At 50.3% G+C, this 18,923-nt stretch overlaps 1 protein-coding gene across 3 annotated transcripts; it reads right to left on the bottom strand.

Moving 5' to 3' along the window:
• Positions 1-757: 757 nt before the first annotated feature.
• Positions 758-13,694, bottom strand: GSDMA (gasdermin A). Of its 3 annotated transcripts, XM_032871526.1 has the most exons (12): positions 13,588-13,694; positions 11,836-12,054; positions 11,474-11,654; positions 7,197-7,362; positions 6,245-6,341; positions 5,673-5,720; positions 5,244-5,267; positions 4,489-4,512; positions 3,738-3,892; positions 3,146-3,260; positions 1,952-2,025; positions 758-1,237 (listed from the first exon to the last, which is right to left on the bottom strand). In XM_032871526.1, exons 2-12 carry the CDS (start codon positions 12,047-12,049, stop codon positions 995-997), a joined length of 1,341 nt encoding a protein of 446 aa, XP_032727417.1. In that variant the 5' UTR covers positions 12,050-12,054; positions 13,588-13,694; the 3' UTR covers positions 758-994. The 3 variants fall into 3 exon arrangements, with proteins under 3 accessions (XP_032727417.1, XP_032727418.1, XP_032727419.1); XM_032871527.1 differs by lacking the exon at positions 5,244-5,267; XM_032871528.1 differs by lacking the exons at positions 4,489-4,512; positions 5,244-5,267.
• Between the last annotated feature and the right edge of the window lie 5,229 nt (positions 13,695-18,923).

The raw sequence follows: 18,923 nt of genomic DNA, 5'->3' as shown, positions 1-18,923 counted from the left end.
GGAGGGAGAGGGTGGCTAAGAAAGGGGCGAGTCTGACTCCTGGGGCCAACAACCTTGGAGAAATTACTCTACCCATAAAACTACTTTAAAAGAAATTGGTGAAAGATGTTAAAACCCAGCTTTAGACAGAGGAGGATGGTATGAACCCGCTAGTTTTATAAGATTTCAGTAACCATATTTGCAGGTCCATATGGCAAGCCCATATTACTTCCTCCTACAACCACCCTGAATTGAGGGCAGCAGAAGGAAAGGTGAAATAAGATAATATCACCATTTCTTTTTAAAAGTTGGGGGCCAGTCTTTTTCTTAGGTACTCTTTTTTTTTTTAAAGACTTATCTGCATTTTCTTTTTTATATACTTGCAAGTTGCCTTACTCTTGGGTTTGTATCACAAATAAGCCCATCCCAGTCCTTCACCCGGAGTCCAGAGGACCCTAAACCCTCCTCTTTGAAGACAAGCTGCTTTGATGATTTTCGAACTTTAGAATCTAGATTCTACATTCCATACCTTCATATTTCTCTGGGCTTTCCAACTGGCCCGTGGACAGTATAATAGTATTCATATACACATGATCTATATGTAGTATGACAGTGTTTATTTTTTTCCTGGCAGAGGTTAAGAAAAACATCAAAAGGCATTTCATCCAAAGTGAAATAATATTTTCCATTAATTCAAGTAAATCTTGATTTTTGGAAGCCTAAGCAGGAGGATTGGGATAAGAAATGAATTATTTTTGGTTTGAATTTTTCCAAAAAACAAAAAAATTGAACTTTTCCACTTTTGGAGGATCTAAGCATCAACAGATGGGTTGTGGAGCTGAAAGGGTAGGGGGAGAGGTAGAGCTGGACAAGCAGATATCACTTATCTTGGGTAATCAGCTGGGGTTTCCATCACCTTCAGCCTGACGGCTCTAAAATATCCCTGCGTGTGAAGAAAACAGCACAGGGAGGTCGTGAAGGCATGAGGAGGCAGGAAGCAGGTGGGAAAGGCAAGTTAGGAGGCCTTGGTCAGCAGCTGCAGGAGGGAGAGGCCAGCGTATAGGGCACAGAGGCGGGGGAGGGTGTCTGGGTCCCACGTGTACTGGGGACCCGATCTCTGCACTTCGAGGCCACTCAGCCCCACTAGGGCCTCTGTGAGGGTCAGTTCCTCTTCCCCAAGGGAGGAGAGCAGGTCAGGCTGCAGGGGGAAAACACTCTCTTTATCCTGTAGGAAACTCTGTTCCATTGTGTTCTCCACCTGCAAGGAACGAAAATAGCATAAAAAGAAAGAACTGGAAACCTGTCCTCCTTTCTTCTAACTTATAAGCACCATGAAGAAGGGGGCGCCTGGGTGGCTCAGAGGGTTAAGCCTCTGCTTTCAGCTCAGGTCATGATTCCGGGGTCCTGGGATCATCCCGGGGTCCTGGGATGAGCCCCACATCGCATCGCATCGGGCTCTCTGCTCAGCAGGGAGCCTGCTTCCTCCTCTCTCTCCCTGCTTCTCTGCTTACTTGTGATCTCTGGCAAACAAGTAAATAAAATCTTAGAAAAAAAAAAAAAAGAACCACGAAGAGGGCTACCTTTCTCTTACTATAACTCCTTTCATTACATTACAACTCCACGTGGGCCTTCTAACCACCCTGTTATGGTGAGCAGCCCTTTTTTTTGTTGTTGTTAGCCCTATTTTACAGAAGTAAATTGAGACAGTCTTGGCTGTGAATAAGCAAAGCCAAGGTGTTCTGTCTTCTCAAGCTGAAAAACCCAGATAACTGCCCAGAAATTCACTCTTCTACTTCCAGTTGCAAAATAGCAAACAAGGGAGAACATGGAGACAAATGAGCCATGAGCGTGGGCCCCTGCCCTACAACAGAGGCTCGCCAGGACAGTCTATTGTTAGGCCGAGTCTATATCTTTCCACGGGTTCCAGCTGACTCCCTCCCAAACTCTCTTGGCACCTGAAGTTTTCTCTCACCAGCTTTAGCTGCATGGGTAGGATCTTTTTCTCCATCGATTTTATCAGCAGCTTCTGTTGGGCTTCACTTAGCTCTGGAGGTAAATAAATAAATAAATATAAAAATGCAGTGCTGGTACAAAGGGGACTTCAGACCCCAAAGAGGTATACTTACGTAATTTCAGAGTTAATTAATCCACACATTTATCCCAGGTTGAATGCTGCTTTATGCTAGGCACCTTTGCTAGAGGTGTCGGGTAAAAATCATACCCCTTTCACTCAGGGAACTTGCAGGCTAGCAGAAAAGACAAAGCCAGGTGCAGGGACTGCACAGGGTGTTAAGGGACCCATAGCCAAGGGGTCTACTTTGGACTTGGCACTTGAAGTCAGGCTTTTAAAGAGGACAGACATCTCAGCTTACTCCTGAAGGACCCGGGAGTTTTTCTAAGTGGGGTAATGTTTCATGCAGAGGGAAGAAGAGAATTCGGGGCAAGATGAGAAGATGTCACTCTCTGAAATTAAAGCTAACAAATTTCTATATAAAAGTGATGAGCTTAGGGATGGCTGGGTGGCTCAGTCAGTTAAGCCTCTGCCTTCAGCTCAGGTCATGATCCCAGGGTCCTAGGATGGAGCCCAGCCCCACTTCAGGCTCTCTGCTCAGTGGGGAGCCGCTTCTCCCTCTCCCTCTGCACCCCACCCTCCACTCCTGTTCTCTTTCACCCCGTTTTCTCTCTCTCAAATAAATAAATAAAAATAATCTTTTTTTTTTAAACAAGTGATGAGCTTAGCTATATGTAGAAATTTTAACTATGTGACTGGTAAAACTAGGATTACTTCCCAAGCTCTATTAGCAAGGCTAGGCTACCTTCTCAGATGATCCAAGGTGCCCAGGTGAATCCTTAGGAAGGTAAACAATTTTTTATTTTTATTATTTTGTTTTATTTTATTAAGGCAATCTCTGTTCCCAACGTGGGGCTCAAATTCACAACCTCAAGATCAAGAGTTACATGCTCTACCAACTGAGCCAGCCAGGCGGCCCTCTAACCAATTTCTTTAAATGTAGATATAAACTACTTTAACAGTGGTATAATTTGCCTGTCATGCATGCATGGAGTTGTTCATTCATTCATTCATTCATTCATTCATTCATATATCCGGGTGATTCATTCCTATCACTGAAAAGGTACATAAATGAAGACCTTATTCTCTACTTACCTGTTAGGGCTCCAAGGAAATAGAGGATGCCACCCATAGCCTCCTTCGATACCAAGACATCTTTTGGGAGTGCCTCCAGGGTCACTTCATGTCCTTTGTCTAGAGCCCCTTCAAGCTGCGGGGAAAGGTAGGCAGCGGTTTAAGATAACACGGGTAAGGGGCCCAGCACGTGCCTGGCCCATCAGAGTCCCTTGAGATATGTTAACTATCTTTCGTTTCCTTGTTTTCTTTTTCAAGGTGTCAAGTTCTGAAAAGTACAGGGCTCCTGGATTTCGTGGTCCCTGAGCCTTGAACTCTGGGAGGGAAATGTTCCAGTCCCCTTTCCGAGGAAGGGGACTTTCCCTGCTGGCCCACTGCCTACCCTCTGTCTGTCAGCAGGTGCTTTGAGGGAAGCTGTCCTGTGTGCCCTTTTCCAGAGGCATGAGGAGGGCAGTGGCAGCAGGTGGGGGTGGGGAGGACACCTGGCCAGCCTCAAGGAAGACACCCACAATCGATTCTCCCAGCTGCTGACCACCTCTGTCCTGTCCTGTCCTCTGCCAGTTGTGACACCCACACACACACACCCACCAGTAACCTTCCTCTGGGACCTCACCGTGAGTTCCAGGTCCTGTAGCTCCTTTTTCTTCCCGAGAAGTTTGCTGAGGCAGGTGAGCAGGGAGATTTGCCCTGCCTGGTTTAGCTTCTTTACTTCTTGGATCTCTCTTTGAACTTCTTCTTTTAGTGTCTTGAAGTCCTCATGTTCCTCCCCTGTTGAGACAGTGAACATGGTAAGCCAAGCGCCCTCCGTCTGGCAGCCTTCCTATCCAGCCCCCTCGGGTCCCCATGCTCTGCTCCCAGCCTGAGCCTGACCTCTCTTCTTGACCAGGGAACATGATTATGAAGTTTCCATGAGCCCTGACTTGAGGTGTTATGGGGGATGGTCTAGGGCAAGGAGGTGGACCAGGACCTACATTATCATCTAAGGGGACGGTTGATTCTCCCCACATTCCCAAGCCCCATCCCGTGACAGTAGACAATCGACTTTCCTTTCTCTTAGACTCCAGCTTAAAGTTGAGAAGGAAAGTCTATTTCCCCTTCTGGAGTTATTCGACAAAGAAGAATGACTTTGGTGACTGAGTGAAGGCGAGGATGGGTGAGTCTTTATCCAAGGGTATGGTGGATTGAGGTTAGCTTGAATCTTGGCCTGACCCTCTAGGGGCCTGGCATCCTAAGCCTATGTCCAGGTGAATAGCTTCTGGAAGCGGCTCCAGTTGCCCAGACCTGGGACTCAGCACTTGTCTTTCCCTCTCTGCAGCCCACTGCCTCATTCCAAAGTCTTGGAAGAAACTCAGAAAATTCCTTACCAGCATCAGATGCCAGGCTAACATCTGGGGGTGGGGGGGGGAAAGAAAAGACAAGAATGTACTCCAAAACAGTAGCCATGCCCAGGGGATGAAACATTAATGGGGGTTAGGAAATGCATCCTGTTTCCTGGGATGTCCCAGCTATCTTGAAGCTACACTTGCTCCATTCATGGGAGGCAGGAATGGAGCAGGAAAGAAGCTAATCCAATGTGAAAAGGGGCCCCTTGATTGACTGAGTGGGCATCACTGTGACTCAGTGACTCATCTATGCCAGATGCTGGGCAACAGGGCAGAAGATGTGCGTGGGACAGGTTACAGCTAAGGAGGCCCTTGAGGACAGAGGTCTGCGGCATCAGACCACCTGAGTAGCCTGTCTAAAGTCTTCCCCTGCCACCACTTTTTCCTAAGCCATTGGAATTTCTGCCATGTTTTGGGGACAGTTGTTTGCTGAGACCTGCAAATAGTCAGTCTTTCAGGGAAGAGGAGAAGAAGATTGGAGTTTTAAAATTCTGTGTCAAGGGGCACCTGGGTGGCTCAGTCGGTTAAGCATCCAACTCTTGATTTTGGCTCAGGTCCTGATCCCAGGGTGGAGGGAGAGAGCTCCGTATAGGGCTCTGCTCAGTTGGGAGTCTGCTTGAGAGTCTCTCTCCCTACTCCTGCCCCTCCCACTTGTGCTCTCTGTCTGTCTCTCTCTCTTTCTCAAATAAATAAGTAAATCTTAAAAAAAAAAATAAGAAACGAGAGAAAAAACTTACGGGTGAACTTCTCCTCTGGCTTTTCTGAAGACAGAAACAATGTACATATGTCAGCATAAAACCTATTTGTGCCTTTTTATCTAGAGCGGATGTCAAGGCAGCTTTATCAGTGATCATTATAAAAACACATGGAGATTATGTTAGCTCACTCCCTTCCCCCCGACACACATACAGTCTGGGAACACACAGTATCTCTGAGTCTTATTTCTGCTTCTGACTTCCGGTCTCTTTCAGTTTCTCTGTCTCTCTAGGGCAGTATTTATGTGCTTCTGTCTCCCTTTCCTGAAGTTGAGGGCAGATATTTTTATAAAGGGACTTGGGAAACAAAACGAGGGCCTCCTTGAAGGATTATGGCACATGCTAGTAGAAGGTGCAGGATTTTAGCAGATGATGTCAGGGTAGGGTGAAAGGGGAAGCAATTTCACTTACCTCCAGGAGGGAAGGTTTGCATGTTATCATTGCAGATATGTGGAATATCTGTAAGAGAGGCGAGAGCAGGAGGACCCTTAAACGGCTGCCCATCTTCCCTTCTCTATTGTCAAGTCCATGGGCTTCGCTAAGGGCTAGGTCCCTGTCCCCAAAGGCCCCACCAAATCCCCTGCTCTACCTCTGTTGCAGAAGGAACTCTTGTCTTCCTCTGTAAATCCTAGGATGACTCTATTTTCTGCCTTGCATCCTAGTGCTGGTATCTGGGTCTGTTTCCTCCATGGGCTACAGACTTCTTGAGAGCAGAAGGCGGAGCTTCTTCATCTCTGTGCCCCCCCCCCCCCCCCCCCCCCCAGCTAACCCAGTGCCTAGCATACTGGAGGTGTTCAGGACCCAGGGGCTCCTTCACTCCCTCTTCAGAGCAGCCCCCCTGCGTTCTGTCCCTGACAGCTGGGACCACAATACAGTAACTCCAGCACTCCTTCCCTGGTTCGCCACCAGAGGGGACCAGGACGCCTTAGTGCTAATGCGGGTAATTCTTGTCTGGAGGGGAGAACACGCCCGTGTCTGCTCACCCCACTCATCGTTGCCTTTGACCATCAGTTGTCTCACTCGAAAGGCCAGGATGCAGCCCTTGGGGATGGTCACGGCCTCCTTGTGGTTTATGGATCCCTAGGATCAGACAGTGAAGACTTTTGAACCCTCCAAGAGTCTGAGACATGGGGTGCGGGTGGGGCACGTGGAGGGGCAGGCCCGAGCACCTCTGGGGAGATAAGAAGTTGAAAACCTTTCATTTGTGTCCCTGATTGCCTTTCCACCTAGTCTGGACTCCATGGGATACACTTTGAAGCCCTTTGGCATCATCCCTCTGACGAAGTGTATCTCCCTTCCTGGTGCAGACACAGAAAGGAACTGGACGGACCAGCTCCATCACCTGCCCGGGCATCTCCATCCCACCTGAGAGTTTCCACAGGCCCAGTTCCTTCTTCCTCTTTGCCATCTGGCCCGTGCTCGCCTCCTTCAGGAAGCCTTCCATGACTAACCCTACTCCCAGTTCCAACTCACCCCTTGAATATTTATACAAACTAGGTTTAGGTATGTGGAGCATTTCTTATCTACATCGAATCTTCCAGGCCTGTGTTCTCGGGGTTTTAACCTGTGTGTCTGCTCCGTGAGACTGAGAATGTCTCTCTCCAGTACACCAGGAACACCATGAGGGATGGCCCATGACTATGAGTTCCCCCTTCCCTGATGGCTCCCTGTGGCATCTGGCACAGGCCTCTGGCCACACTGGGCACCCTTGACCAGAGAGAGGACCTGGGTCTGGCTGACAGGGGCCTGAGTCTTGAATAGCAGGAAGACGGAATGGGTCATTTTCAGTATCCCGGGTAGGCACCGATGGAGAAAATGAATGTGTTTAATGCAGGCTCCAAGGAGAGGCTAAATACAGGTGTGTGTGTGTGTGTGTGTGTGTGTGTGTGAGAGAGAGAGAGAGAGAGAGAGAGAGAAAGGGAGAGAGAACCAAACCTGAAGTCCCAAGGGGGCGAAGAACGGGAGGGAGAAGCAGCCCTCCGCCTTGCCGGCTCTCTCCAGAGTGACCTCCTGCACTGTCTCTACCACCTCCATGACCACATACAGGTTCTCCCCTCGCTCTCGCATCTCCTTCAGGAACGGGTGCTCGGCTGCCAGCTTCCTGGGGCAGGAGACACACGAAGGGATGGGTCAGAACCTCTCCCCGCCTGGGCCATCACGTGCTTTTCTGTTCCTCGGCCATTCACAGGGGCGAGGCATGGTGGTGTCAGGGAGAGGGGTGAGAACTCTAGAGTAGGAGACTGAGGCCAAAGCCCAGGTGGCAGGGCAGCCACTCTGCGTCCGGGGAGCCTCATCCATAAAATGAGGGTAATGACACCTCCCTCCAGGGATGCTGAGAGGAAAACTAGGAAATCATCTGGCATGGCTCCTGGCCCGGAAGAGGGCCCCCTGCTTGCTCCTTCCCCCCTTTCCCTCTGCCTCAGGGTCCCTTCCCCTCTCTTCCCTCCTCCCTGTTCTTAGTCCTGTTCATCTCTCCTGGGGCCCATCTCTTAACCTCTCTCTTGCTATTAACACCAGTTCCTCCTCCCCGCTTGCTGGCTTCCAGAAACATGTCCTTTGATCTTGCCACTCCCTCAAATTACCCTTCTGTTTTTTTCTCCTTTGCTTCACTGGCAGGTATCTCAAAAGATGGGCCTATTCACACTGCCTTTACTTCCTCACTGTCCACTCCTAAATTAATCATTTGGCTTCTATTTCCACTCCTCAACAGAAATCCCAACAACCTCGCACCCTCCACATTCACAGACCTTCTCTCACTCTGCACAACACCAACCCTGCTGCCCAAAGCCTCCCCGTGATTCGGTCTTCTCCTGGCTTCGGTCCCACCCTGCCACCCTGCTTCTGCTCCCAGCTTTCAGCCTTCTAATTCCTACCTGTTCTGTCTGTGTCTCTTGTGCTAGTTTCTTGGGTTGCTTAAAATATTACATTCTCTAAGATTCTGTTCTCGGGTCTCTGCTGTCTGGACTTCCTTGAACATCCGCTCCCCGCACCTCATTCCTATAGTTTCCATCTTTATATGGCCGACCACCCCACAGGGATCTTGACCTTGACTTCTTTCCTGAGCTCTGGGCCCTCATATCCAACTGCCTTAAAATTTTTCTTCTAAAATGAGATATAATTGGGGCACCTGGGTGGCTCAGTCGGTTGAGAGTCTGGCTCTTGGTTTCAGCTTGGGTTATGATCTTGGGGTTGTGGGAACGGGCCCCCCGTCGGGCCCAGGCTCAGCGTGGGTGGAGGATGTCTTCTTGGGATTCTCTCTCTCTTCCTCACCCTTTGCCCCTCCCCCCACTTGGTCCCTTTCTCTCTGTCTCTAAATAAATGAATAAAATCTTTAAAAAATAAAATAAAATGAGATATAATTGACGTATATCATCATGTTAGTTTTAGATGTACAACATATACAATGCAATGTTGTTGACTGTGGTCACTCAGCTAATGCCTCACTGGACCCACAAACTCAAAATGTCCAGAAGGAGCTCACAGTCTTTCTCTCCAAATACTTCTAAAGTCTGTCTTCTTGTTTCTGTTCATGTCATCACTTGGGTTAAATCTCAGAGTTATTTTTTAATGTTTTCATATATGTAATTATTTTAATAAAAGTATTTATTTAAGGTATACAACATTTTTAAAAGTTTTTTTTGTTCATTTGTTTAGATTTTTTGTTTGTTTGTTTTGCTTTGTTTTTAGTAATCTCTATACCCAGTGCAAGGCTTGAACTCACAACCCCAAGATCAAGAATTGCATGCTCTTCCAACTGAGCCAGCCAGGCACCCCACAGAATATTTTGACATACCTCTACATAGAGAAATGGTTGGTACAGTCAAGCTAATGAACATAGCTACCTCCTCACACAGGTACCACTTTGTGCATTATTGGTGATCGACTCTCTTAGCGAATTTCCCGTGGACAGCATACAATTATTAACATAGTTATCGTGTTGGACATTGGCTCTCCATCAACATCATCTCCGACCAAACCTTCTCCCTCACCCTGCAATCAGCCATCAAGTCCAGTCCATTCTGGTGCCCCAGGGGTGCCCCAGCCCCGACGGGTTCCTCTCTCTTTATGCTGACTGCTCTTCCCAGTTCTCGTCCTCATTTTGCATCTCTGATGGACAGTGGAGTGATGTCTTGCCTGTCTGCCTGCCCTCTAGCTGTCACACTTCCTCTGTCTGGCCAGATTAATCACCACGCACATCAGAGCATCCTCAGGGGGTGCCTGGGTGGCTCAGTCATTAAGTGTCTGCCTTTGGCTCAGGTCATGATCCCAGGGTCCTGGGATCAAGCCCCACATCAGGCTCCCTGCTCAGAGGGAAGCCTGCTTCTCTCTCTCCCACTACCCCTGCTTGTGTTCCCTCTCTCGCTGAGTCTCTCTCTCTCAAATAAATAAAATCTTAAAAAAACAAAAACAGGGGTGCCTGGGTGGGTCAGTGGGTTAAAGCCTCTGCCTTTGGCTCGGGTCATGATCCCAGGGTCCTGGGATCGAGCCCTGCATTGGGCTCTCTGCTCAGCAGGGAGCCTGCTTCCTCCTCTATCTCTCTCTGCCTGCCTCTCTGCCTACTTGTGATCTCTGTCAAATGAATAAATAAAATCTTAAAAAAACCCCACAAAAGGGGCGCCTGGGTGGCTCAGTGGGTTAAGGCCTCTGCTTTCGGCTCAGGTCATGATCCCAGGGTCCTGGGATGGAGCCCCACATCGGGCTCTCTGCTCGGCGGGGAGCCTGCTTCCTCCTCTCTCTCTGCCTGCTTCTCTGCCTACTTGTGATCTCTGTCTGTCAAATAAATAAATAAAATCTTAAAAAAAAAAAACAAACCCACAAAAAACAAACAAAAAACTCCCAAAGCATCCTTGGGGTTCCCCTGAAGCCTACAGAATAGTTCCACATCCTTGACCAGGCACCTGGGTCCTCCATGATCTGGGCCTTAGCCTCTGCCTCCACTTGCTCATACTTTTTCTGCTCCTGCCAAAGCAGCTCTTCATGCTCCCTAGTGGTTTTGAGATTTCTCACCCATGTGTCCTTCTAATGTCCTTCTCCCAGAGCTTCATGTTCAATTTCTACTCATCTTTCAAGGCCTGGATCATGGGCTGCCTCCTCCATGAAGTCCCCCTTCATTTCCCCAGCCAGAAGTCCCTCCAGCCTGCCACAAAACTCAGGCAAAATCCTCCTAGGCACTATCTCTCACCCTGGATTATAGTTATGTTTTACAGATTTTTTTTTTACACAAGCCCTAGATTGTAAGGTTCTTGCACAAAGATATTCCAATGCACCCTGGCTCCTAGTGGGGTGTTTTGCACTCCTTTGAGGCTGTGTGAATATTTAAGCACCCCATCACTTCCCTCCTGCCTCCCTTCTTTCAACCACCACTTAACTACTTAAAAGTCAGTTCCCCTGGCAAGCACCCCCATTTGAGGTGCCCAGCATCGACATGGCATCAGCCACACCCCTTGTGCCATGGGAGAAGCGTTCCCAAGGGCTGCCTTGTGTAGGTATAGGACCGGGCAGATGTCTTGATTTATGGGAGCAGAACGCTGTGCCCAAGCTTCAGTAGGGAGCAGATAAGACCTTTTCCCTTTTATAGAGTCAAGTTTAGGAAGGAACCCTAGAGATTTTCATGGAACCACATCATTTTTCAGAAAAGAAAACTGAGGTCCTGAGAGGAAAAGTGATTTTTTCCAAGGTCACACAGCAAGTTAATGTGAACATGCTCATACTTGTGTGTGTGTGTGTGTGTGTGTGTGTGAAAGAGAGAGAGAGAGAGAGAGAGAATGAGAGAGGGTAGTGGTACTGGAAGTAGTGGAAAGAGATGGCTAGAAGTGGTTAGGAGATGCCCCCATGGACCACATGGTCATCTTTTTCTTTCTTTCTTTTTTTTCTTTGGAGATTTTATTTATTTATTTGACAGAGAGAGAGAGAGAGAGAGCGAGCACAAGCAGGGGAGCAGCAGGCAGAGGGAGAAGCAGACTCTCCACTGAGCAGGGAGCCTGAGGCAGAACTCTATTACAGGACCCTGGGATCATGACCCGAGCCAAAGGCAGACGCCTAATGACTGAGCCTCCCAGGCGCCCCCAGAATGGTCACCTTTAAGAGCTCCGCTGTGATGACCCATAGGTGAAGGTCAGTGTGAGGGCCCTGCTCGTTAACTCAGGGCCCAAAGCAGCCTTTCCAAGTGCCACCCACCCATCCTGGTAGCCCCCCAGCCCTGCCACTCTCACCTCTCCTGGTGCAAGGTTTCCAGAGCCTCAGGGGCTACACTGAGGGTCTGGACCTCCAGGGTACTGCTCCTGGACAGCCCCGCAGTCCCCGTGACCTTGACTGTCTTTGGCACATCCACCTCTCCCTCCACTCGGGCATCCAGCATATTCTTAAAGCTAAAGCTCCCAGAGTCTGTCGGATCTGCAGGAGAGAGAAGATGAAAGGGGCCAGGCTGAGCGGCATCCCTCTTCCCCTGCCTCCTGGGAGAACTCGTGGCTACGTGACACCAAAGCACAACCGGGCAAAGGGAGCTTTGGGTTCCCCCTCATAAGCCAGGACCTGGCGCCCACCCATCGGGGCCCAGCCTCACGCCCGCACTGACCTGCAGGCGAGCTGCCAGCTTCTAGAACGTCCAGGAGGGTGTAGTCAGTGCGGACATACCGGGCACCCCAGAAGAGTGTGCTCTTCCTCTTCCTCAGCACCAAGCAGAAGGGATGGAAGCGCTTGAAGTCTATGAGGCTGTCAAGGGGCGTCAGGTCCCCTCTAGGGTTTAGCTGTCTGGCCAGGGCTCGGGTGACATTTTCAAAGATGGTCATTTTCTCTGTCAGGGTCGGGTTTTGGGGGGAGACAGGAGAGTGATAAGCTGGGAGACCGGGACATGGTAAGGGCTCCGGCTGAGAGCGATCACCTGGCTTTGGGGGAGGGGGTGCCTTTAAAGATGCTGGGACTCTAGGAATGTCAGAGCTGAAAGCAATGCAAGGAGCCTTCACTTTGTGAGGAGGAAGAGCAGCTGAGAAAGCTGAGGCAACTTGTCCGAAGTCACACGGCTGCATAGAGAAGCCAGGCCTTGCCTGTCAAGGGCGCTTTGCGCATGGCTCATTCATGTCCCTCACGAACTTGAACTTGGAGCCGGGGTTGGGACGTTTCACGCGTGAGGGAAGTCAAGCTTCTCCCATGCAGCTCTGCCCAGCTTCCCTTTCCCCAGAGAACTCTGACGGCCGGAACCGGGGAGTCCGGGGAGGCAGGCAGCCCCCACTGGTGCCGAGGGCCTGAGGAGGCAGACGAGGTTCGCCTGCCCTGTTGCCCCTTCTTTGGGTGGAGGTCACTTCCCTTGTGCCCACCCCCTGGCTCCTGCCTCAGAGCAGACCCAATTCCTGCCAGGGGCCACCCAGTACACCCAGGCATTTCAATCGTTGCCTTGGCTCCCTCTGCTTCTAGTACACTCCCTTCCAATCTAAAGAATCCCTATTCATCCCTCTAAGATTCAATCTGGGTCACCTCTTTTGTGGATCCCTTCTCCCTCCCCTTTAGGCAGCTAGTGACTCTATCCTGTGTCCCCAGAGCCCTTTGTACGCGCCCTTCCTAAACACCTGCAACCTGATGTTGTTCCTAAACACCTGCAACCTGATGTTGTTCGTGTTGTTATGATCTGTTCTCCTGGCTCTCGCCTACTCGACTGTGGCCTCCCAGACGGCAGGAAACGAGTCTTAGTCATCTAGGCAGCGTCGGCACCGAGCACAGCACCTGGTGCAGGCCTAGAGCCTGGCAGATGTTGTGTGGAAAGAATGAATGAGGAAATGAATGAATGAACGTGGCCCTGGGAGACATATACTGGGGTGCGAGGGCCCCGGAGAATGTGGGGTCTGCAAGAGCCTGAACTTCAGAGCCTCAGGTCCCAGCCTTAGAGGTTCAAGTCCAGGTTCTTTGGCTGGGTGGCTCCATGGCCCAGCCGTGGGTGGGAGAGGACGCACCAGCTAGCCTGGAACTGCCCTCACTGCCCCCATGGGCCCCTCACAGAGTCAGAGAAGCGGGAGGCACACAAGCAGGTGCCTGGGCCACCTGCCAATCACATGGGCTCCAAGGTGCCTTTTTCACCCCTCATTCCCGGGTGGGCCGGGATAGGACAGGACAACCTCCAGGGGCCAGTCAGATGCCTGTGGGAAGGGATCAGGAAACTTCTGTCTCTTCCTTACCAGAGACGGGCTCCCAGGACCACTTCTCACTTCTCCCTGCAAGGCTTATGAAGATATGTTCTCCCCGGGCTCTAGGGGACTCCTAGGCCCTTCCCTACCCACCCATGTTCTCATTCATCCCTAGAACACCCCCACCTCCCCTGCTGTCATCAAGCTCTTACCAGACAGCCGTTTCAGGTCCCGTCCAGCAGCCAGATCAGGGATAAGGGCCGAGGACTCGCTCAGTCTGCAGGTGGAGGGAGCTACTGTCCCTCTCCAGCATGGGCGACAGCTTTATGCCTCTCTGGAGGCAAGGATGTAGGCTTCCAGGGACCCCGCCTGCCCCGTGACCCCACCCCTCTCCTGCTCTACTTCCAGGAGAACAGCATCAACCTGTTCCATGCGTGCCCTGCCCCAGGCCCTGGGCCCTGGCCTCCTGAGGGCTGCGGGGGCGGGGAGCTCCCTGGCAGGTGCCAGCGTGGGTGGAAGGAGCCAGACCAGAGACAGGTGGCCACTGAGTCTTGGCTCACTGGGTTGAGAGGAGAGGAAGGAAGACACCTTTGGGAGAGAGGCCACCGAGAGGCAGTGGGAGGTGTGTGCGTCTGTACATGGACATGTGCTGAGGGAAGGCATCTCTGTTCTGTCAAGAGCATGGTCATTGGGAAGCATCTTGGATTCATGATGAGGCCTTGTGGGCGTGATCAGGGGGCAAGAAATCCTGTATGTCCACAGATTCCAATCGAAAGCAGAGTGGCTGAAAAGTTGTCCTCTATCTTTCTGCTGGTCTGTCTGCACGTCACTCCCTCCTGCCCTTTGTTTTAGCTACAAAGATGTGTCGATGGCACCGCTAGCCACCTATGTCTGTGTAGGCAGAGATGGAGATAGACCAAGTGGTTTCCGGGGTGTTGAGGAGCCGACGTGCTGAAGACGTGCAGTGGCAGAGCAGAGTGAGTGACAAGGCTAGAGGGTACAGCCGTCTTGGGAGCTGTTCTGAAGACTGTGTCGGATAGGAATTTTTTTTTCTTTCAAAGATTTTATTTACTTATTTGACAGAGAGATCACAAGCAGGCAGAGAGGCAGGAAGAGAGAGGTGGGGAAGCAGGCTCCCCGCTGAGCAGAGAGCCCGATGCGGGGCTCGATCTCAGGACCCTGAGACCATGACCCGAGCAGAAGGCAGAAGCCCAACCCACTGAGCCACCCAGGTGCCCCCTGATAGGAATTTTAAAGGAGACTTGATGCACCTGGCCAGGTTTCTAGATGACAAATCAAGACAGTTCCAAGCAAGACTCCTATAGTGTTGGGATATGTATCAACAATACCCCGACATATCAGACAACTGAGTCTGTTTTCATACTCTAACTTGGAGGCTCTTCTCATATACCACTCATCGAAAAAGAAATGCAGACTTGAAAACTAGGAAGAGGGACGCCTGGGTGGCTCAGCTTGTTAAGCGTCTAACTCTTGATTTTGACTCAAGTCATGATCTCGGGTGGTAAGATCGAGCTGGGCATGGAGCCTGCTTAGGATTTTCCCCTCCCCCTGCCCTCTCCGCACTCCGTTGTCTCTCTTTTTCCATGTTTTTAGATGAGATCGGGCGTGTTCACGGTGGTATGGCCGTAGACTCCATCTTTTTAAAAGATTTTATTTACTTATTTGAGACAGAGTGAGCAAGAGAGAGCACAAACTGGGGGAGAGGCAGGGAGAGAGGGAAAAGCAGACTCCCCGCTGGGCAGCGAGCCTAATGCGGGACTTGATCCCAGGACCCTGGGATCATGACCTGAGCTAAAGGCAGATGCTCAACTGACTGAGCCACCCAGGCGCCCCTCTCTCTCTGTTTCTGAAAAAGAAAACCATGAGATGAAGAGAAGTTAGATCTTTACTGGAGGTTTTCTTGAGGGGCTGGTGGTGAATGTAAAGATCAGACCACACTACGCTTGGCAAAACTCCTTAAAAAACGAATTATACCATTGTCTCCAAAGTATCATTCAATATGACAGATGCTCTCAAATCTCTCTTCTCTGTGTCATAAAACAAAACCTCCGGGGTCTCTGGTTCCTGCCCCCATCTTTTGGCTCAGCTTCCTTCCTATCCCCCAGGCCTTGTGTGACTATCTAGTAGTTCCTCCTTCAATAGCTCCAACCAAGGGCTTGGATGTGTGGGAAGGCTGTCATTAGTCACTTGGTCCCTGTCACATGGGCACATGTACGCAGAAATCGGTGTATGTGCTATATTTGTTCCATCTCTACTTGTGTCTTCCTTTCTGTATCTCTTAATCAGTGCTTTGATGTGATGCCACTGTCATCGAGCATGTCATCCTGGGCTGTGTGGTCTCTCATCCTTTAATCAGCTCCAGAGAAGGGCCCCACTCCCCACCCTCCCACTGGCCCACCATTGCCTCAGTGAGACTTTTGGGAGTTTCCCGCTGGTGTCTACCCTCTTTCCACTGGCTGCAGGCCAAAGTTTCCAGCCTGGGTCACCCTCCAAAGACCTGGAGACTGGTGATTTGGAGAAGCCCCATGTGTATCTGTTCTCTTTGAGGACCTCAGAAGTCCATTTAGCCAGCTTTCTCGCTTCTGACCCGGAATTTTTGCTCCTTTCATTTCTCTCACCCTCCTTCATTCACTCTGGACTCTACCAGGCCTGTACTTGTTCTCTTTGTGCCACCCTATCCCACCTCTGTCCCATTGCAGCATCCCCCAAACGGCCTCATGACGTTCCAAGAAGGCAGCTTGGAGGGTTCAAGGTAAAGAAGAAATAAGGGTTTGCGGCATCAGCCAAGTTGAAGATCTTGTGCTTTTGGAATAAAAATATCTATGTCAGTCTTGTCCCTGCGCTGCTCCTCCCACCCACTCGGGATACCCCATCTTTTTGTTACTTCTCCTGTCCCTGTTCCTCATAGTCTTAGGGATAGGCCTGAGAATCCCTTTAGAGTTCAGAGGCTCCTTCTCCTAGGAGTCTTGGTTTACCATCAGGGGAATCTGGGATATAATTTAAATTGTGCTGGAAGAGATTTAATTTAGACTAATTCGTAAGAACTCTTTGGGTGGATTAAAAGTGCCTTATTGAAAACAGGAGGCCGGGTGGTGCGTGGTGCTGTTGTAGGCAGCAAGCTCTGCTCTCTATCTCCCTCTGGTGGTCACTCCGGGGAGGTAACGCGATAATCATTTCTAATGTGGGCACTAAGCTTGTGATTTGTGTGTAGTTGCTAGAAAATGGGGATCAGGGAAGGGAGTTGTTCTAGGGGAGGAAGCCATCTGTTCTCTAGGAACCTGACTGTCTCTCTGACCCATAGAGTGCACTGCAAACGCAGACATTAGGACAGGCTGTTATTTCCATATCCATTTTCCTTTTACTATTGTTAATTTTCTCTATAGGAAGGGGCCAAAAAGGATAGAAAGGGAATAGGCTAGTGGAGTTCAGAAGGGTGTAAGGTACTGATCCTGGCAAGAATGGGAAACAGCTAGCACAGATATACTGCCAGACCCTCTCTGAGTAAAAACCGACTAGGGAGGAAGATAGGCTGGAGTGGAAGCGTGACTGTCAGATGGAGGGGCAGGAAGAACATGTCCCAGCGACATTGCAGTTTATATTGCCTACTGGAGGTTGGAAGTTTTGGGGTTCAGATTGCAGGTTGTGAGCTATGCTTCCATAAATTCTCCTTTCTGAACAAAATAACCCCCCCAGGATCCTTTAGTTTCTTTTCTTTTAAGATTTATTTATTTATTTATTTATTTGAGAGAGAGAGAGCATGTACAGAGGGAAGAGGCAGAGGGAAAGGGAGAAGCAGGCTCCCTGCTGAGCAGGGACTTGATCCCAGGACTTCAAGATCATGACCTGAGCCGAAGGCAGAGGCTTAACCGACTGAGACACCCAGGTGACCCCCCACAGAATCCTTTCTTATTCCCTAAAATACTTTGAGATTTCTTTTTTTTTTAAGATTTTATTTATTTATTTGACAGAGACAGAGAGATCACAAGTAGTCAGAGAGGCAGGCAGAGAGAGAGGAGGAAGCAGGCCCCCTGCTGAGCAGAGAGCCCGATGCGGGGCTCGATCCCAGGACCCTGAGATCATGACCTGAGCTGAAGGCAGAGGCTTCAATCCACCGAGCCACCCAGGTGCCCCTACTTTGAGATTTCTTCCCAAATTCCCAAATCAGCTTTGGAGCCCAGAGACCTCCAAACTCCTGGCTGAGTAGACAAAGTCTTGTGACACATGTTCAACTCAAAGTCATGCTGAAGAACTAAAGAAGTGTGTCAAACTTCAAGGTGTCAGCCCTTGCTGTCCCCAGCCCTCGCTGTCCCCAGCCCTCCACTGCTGATGCCTCCACCCATGAGGCTGGTATGGGCAAGGAGTCCACAGCCAGTTCCAGCCCAAATCCAGATGCCTCCTCTGTCAGCTGATCCCCCCCGCCAAGAACCCCAGCTCTTCCTGAGCCCCTGGAGATGCAGCTGGAGCAGGTGTTGGAGCTCCTGTCCATTTCATGGTTGATGAAAGAGAAGCTTTCCTCCTCAGCTATGATTGTTAGGGCCCTCCTGATGGGACAGAGCCCCTAGATCCTTGTAAAAGATACTGGGTCCCAGATGGAGCCTTTGTAGGTCTGCCTCCAAGAGAACTTGGAGCCGAAGTGCCTCTCATTTGGGTCTCATAGACCTTGGGTCTATGCAAGACCCACTCTGCTTTCCCTTGTCCTGGTCAGGGAAAGCCAGGTGTTCTTGGCATGCACCTGAAGGTTGGAAGGGGTGGCAGAGGGGGCACAGAGTGATGACAAGATGTTGTGCACCCTGGTATAGAGGGGTCCATCCCTTGGTATGCCAAGGCTGCAGAATCCTACCAGGGCCTGGGTCACTTTCAGCTCTGATCTGAAAGTCCCTGAGCAGCTTGAAGTGAAGACAGAAAAGCCCTACCTCCCCCTAGATGAAATTCTAGTCCAGGGAGGTCTTCATCTGCACAATAGAGAATAAATACCATGGGATGATTTGAATTTGGGGAAGCCCCAGTCTCAGAGGTGGTCTGCAGTAAAATTTTAAATTTCTGCCCCTGCCCCCACCCTTTACCCCCTCTGCCCATTAGTGCCAGAGTTGAGAGGAAATGGACACAGATTAAGAGTCTGGAGACCTGAATTCCATAGAGAGCTCCGCTAGGAGCCTGCTGTGTGGCCCTGGAGAAGTACCTTTCTTTCTCTTGGCCGGAGACATCATCTGTGACTGACGGGCTGGAACTGCATGAGCTCTTGCATCCCTTCTAGTTGTCAGCCCTCACACCTGTCCTGCAACCCCCAGGCCTCTCACCTGCTCCGTCAGGAAGGAACTCTTTCTGCACAGACACAGCTGGCAGAATAAAATTCTTAATAATGTTAAGCAAGAACTGTAGTTTTCATTTTGCACGTTGCAGGTCTGGCTTGGTATCATTTGGTCGAAGCCAGGAGACCTGTCAGTCACATCAGGGAGGGACCCCAACCCTGCTCCAGACCCTCACCAGGCAGAGCCCTTAGTAGGTAGACCATGTACCCAGCCAGTAC

Source organism: Lontra canadensis, unplaced genomic scaffold (genome assembly GCF_010015895.1).
Source record: "Lontra canadensis isolate GAN:19392208 unplaced genomic scaffold, GSC_riverotter_1.0 scaffold43, whole genome shotgun sequence".
In the NCBI taxonomy this organism is placed as follows: domain Eukaryota; kingdom Metazoa; phylum Chordata; class Mammalia; order Carnivora; family Mustelidae; genus Lontra; species Lontra canadensis.
The sequence above is the reverse complement of the archived record's forward strand: the minus strand, read 5'-3'. Positions and strand labels throughout refer to the sequence as shown.

What these genes read in the sequence shown, in the direction of transcription:
- GSDMA (XM_032871526.1), bottom strand. Translation starts at nt 12,049, where the DNA reads ATGACCATCTTTGAAAATGTCACCCGAGCCCTGGCCAGACAGCTAAAC. An exon ending in GCCAGAGGAGAAGTTCACCC is followed by an intron (nt 4,513 to 5,243) that starts GTAAGTTTTTTC and finishes CCCCACCCCCAG; the next exon opens with ATGTTAGCCTGGCATCTGAT. An exon ending in TACCCATGCAGCTAAAGCTG is followed by an intron (nt 1,238 to 1,951) that starts GTGAGAGAAAAC and finishes CGTTCCTTGCAG; the next exon opens with GTGGAGAACACAATGGAACA.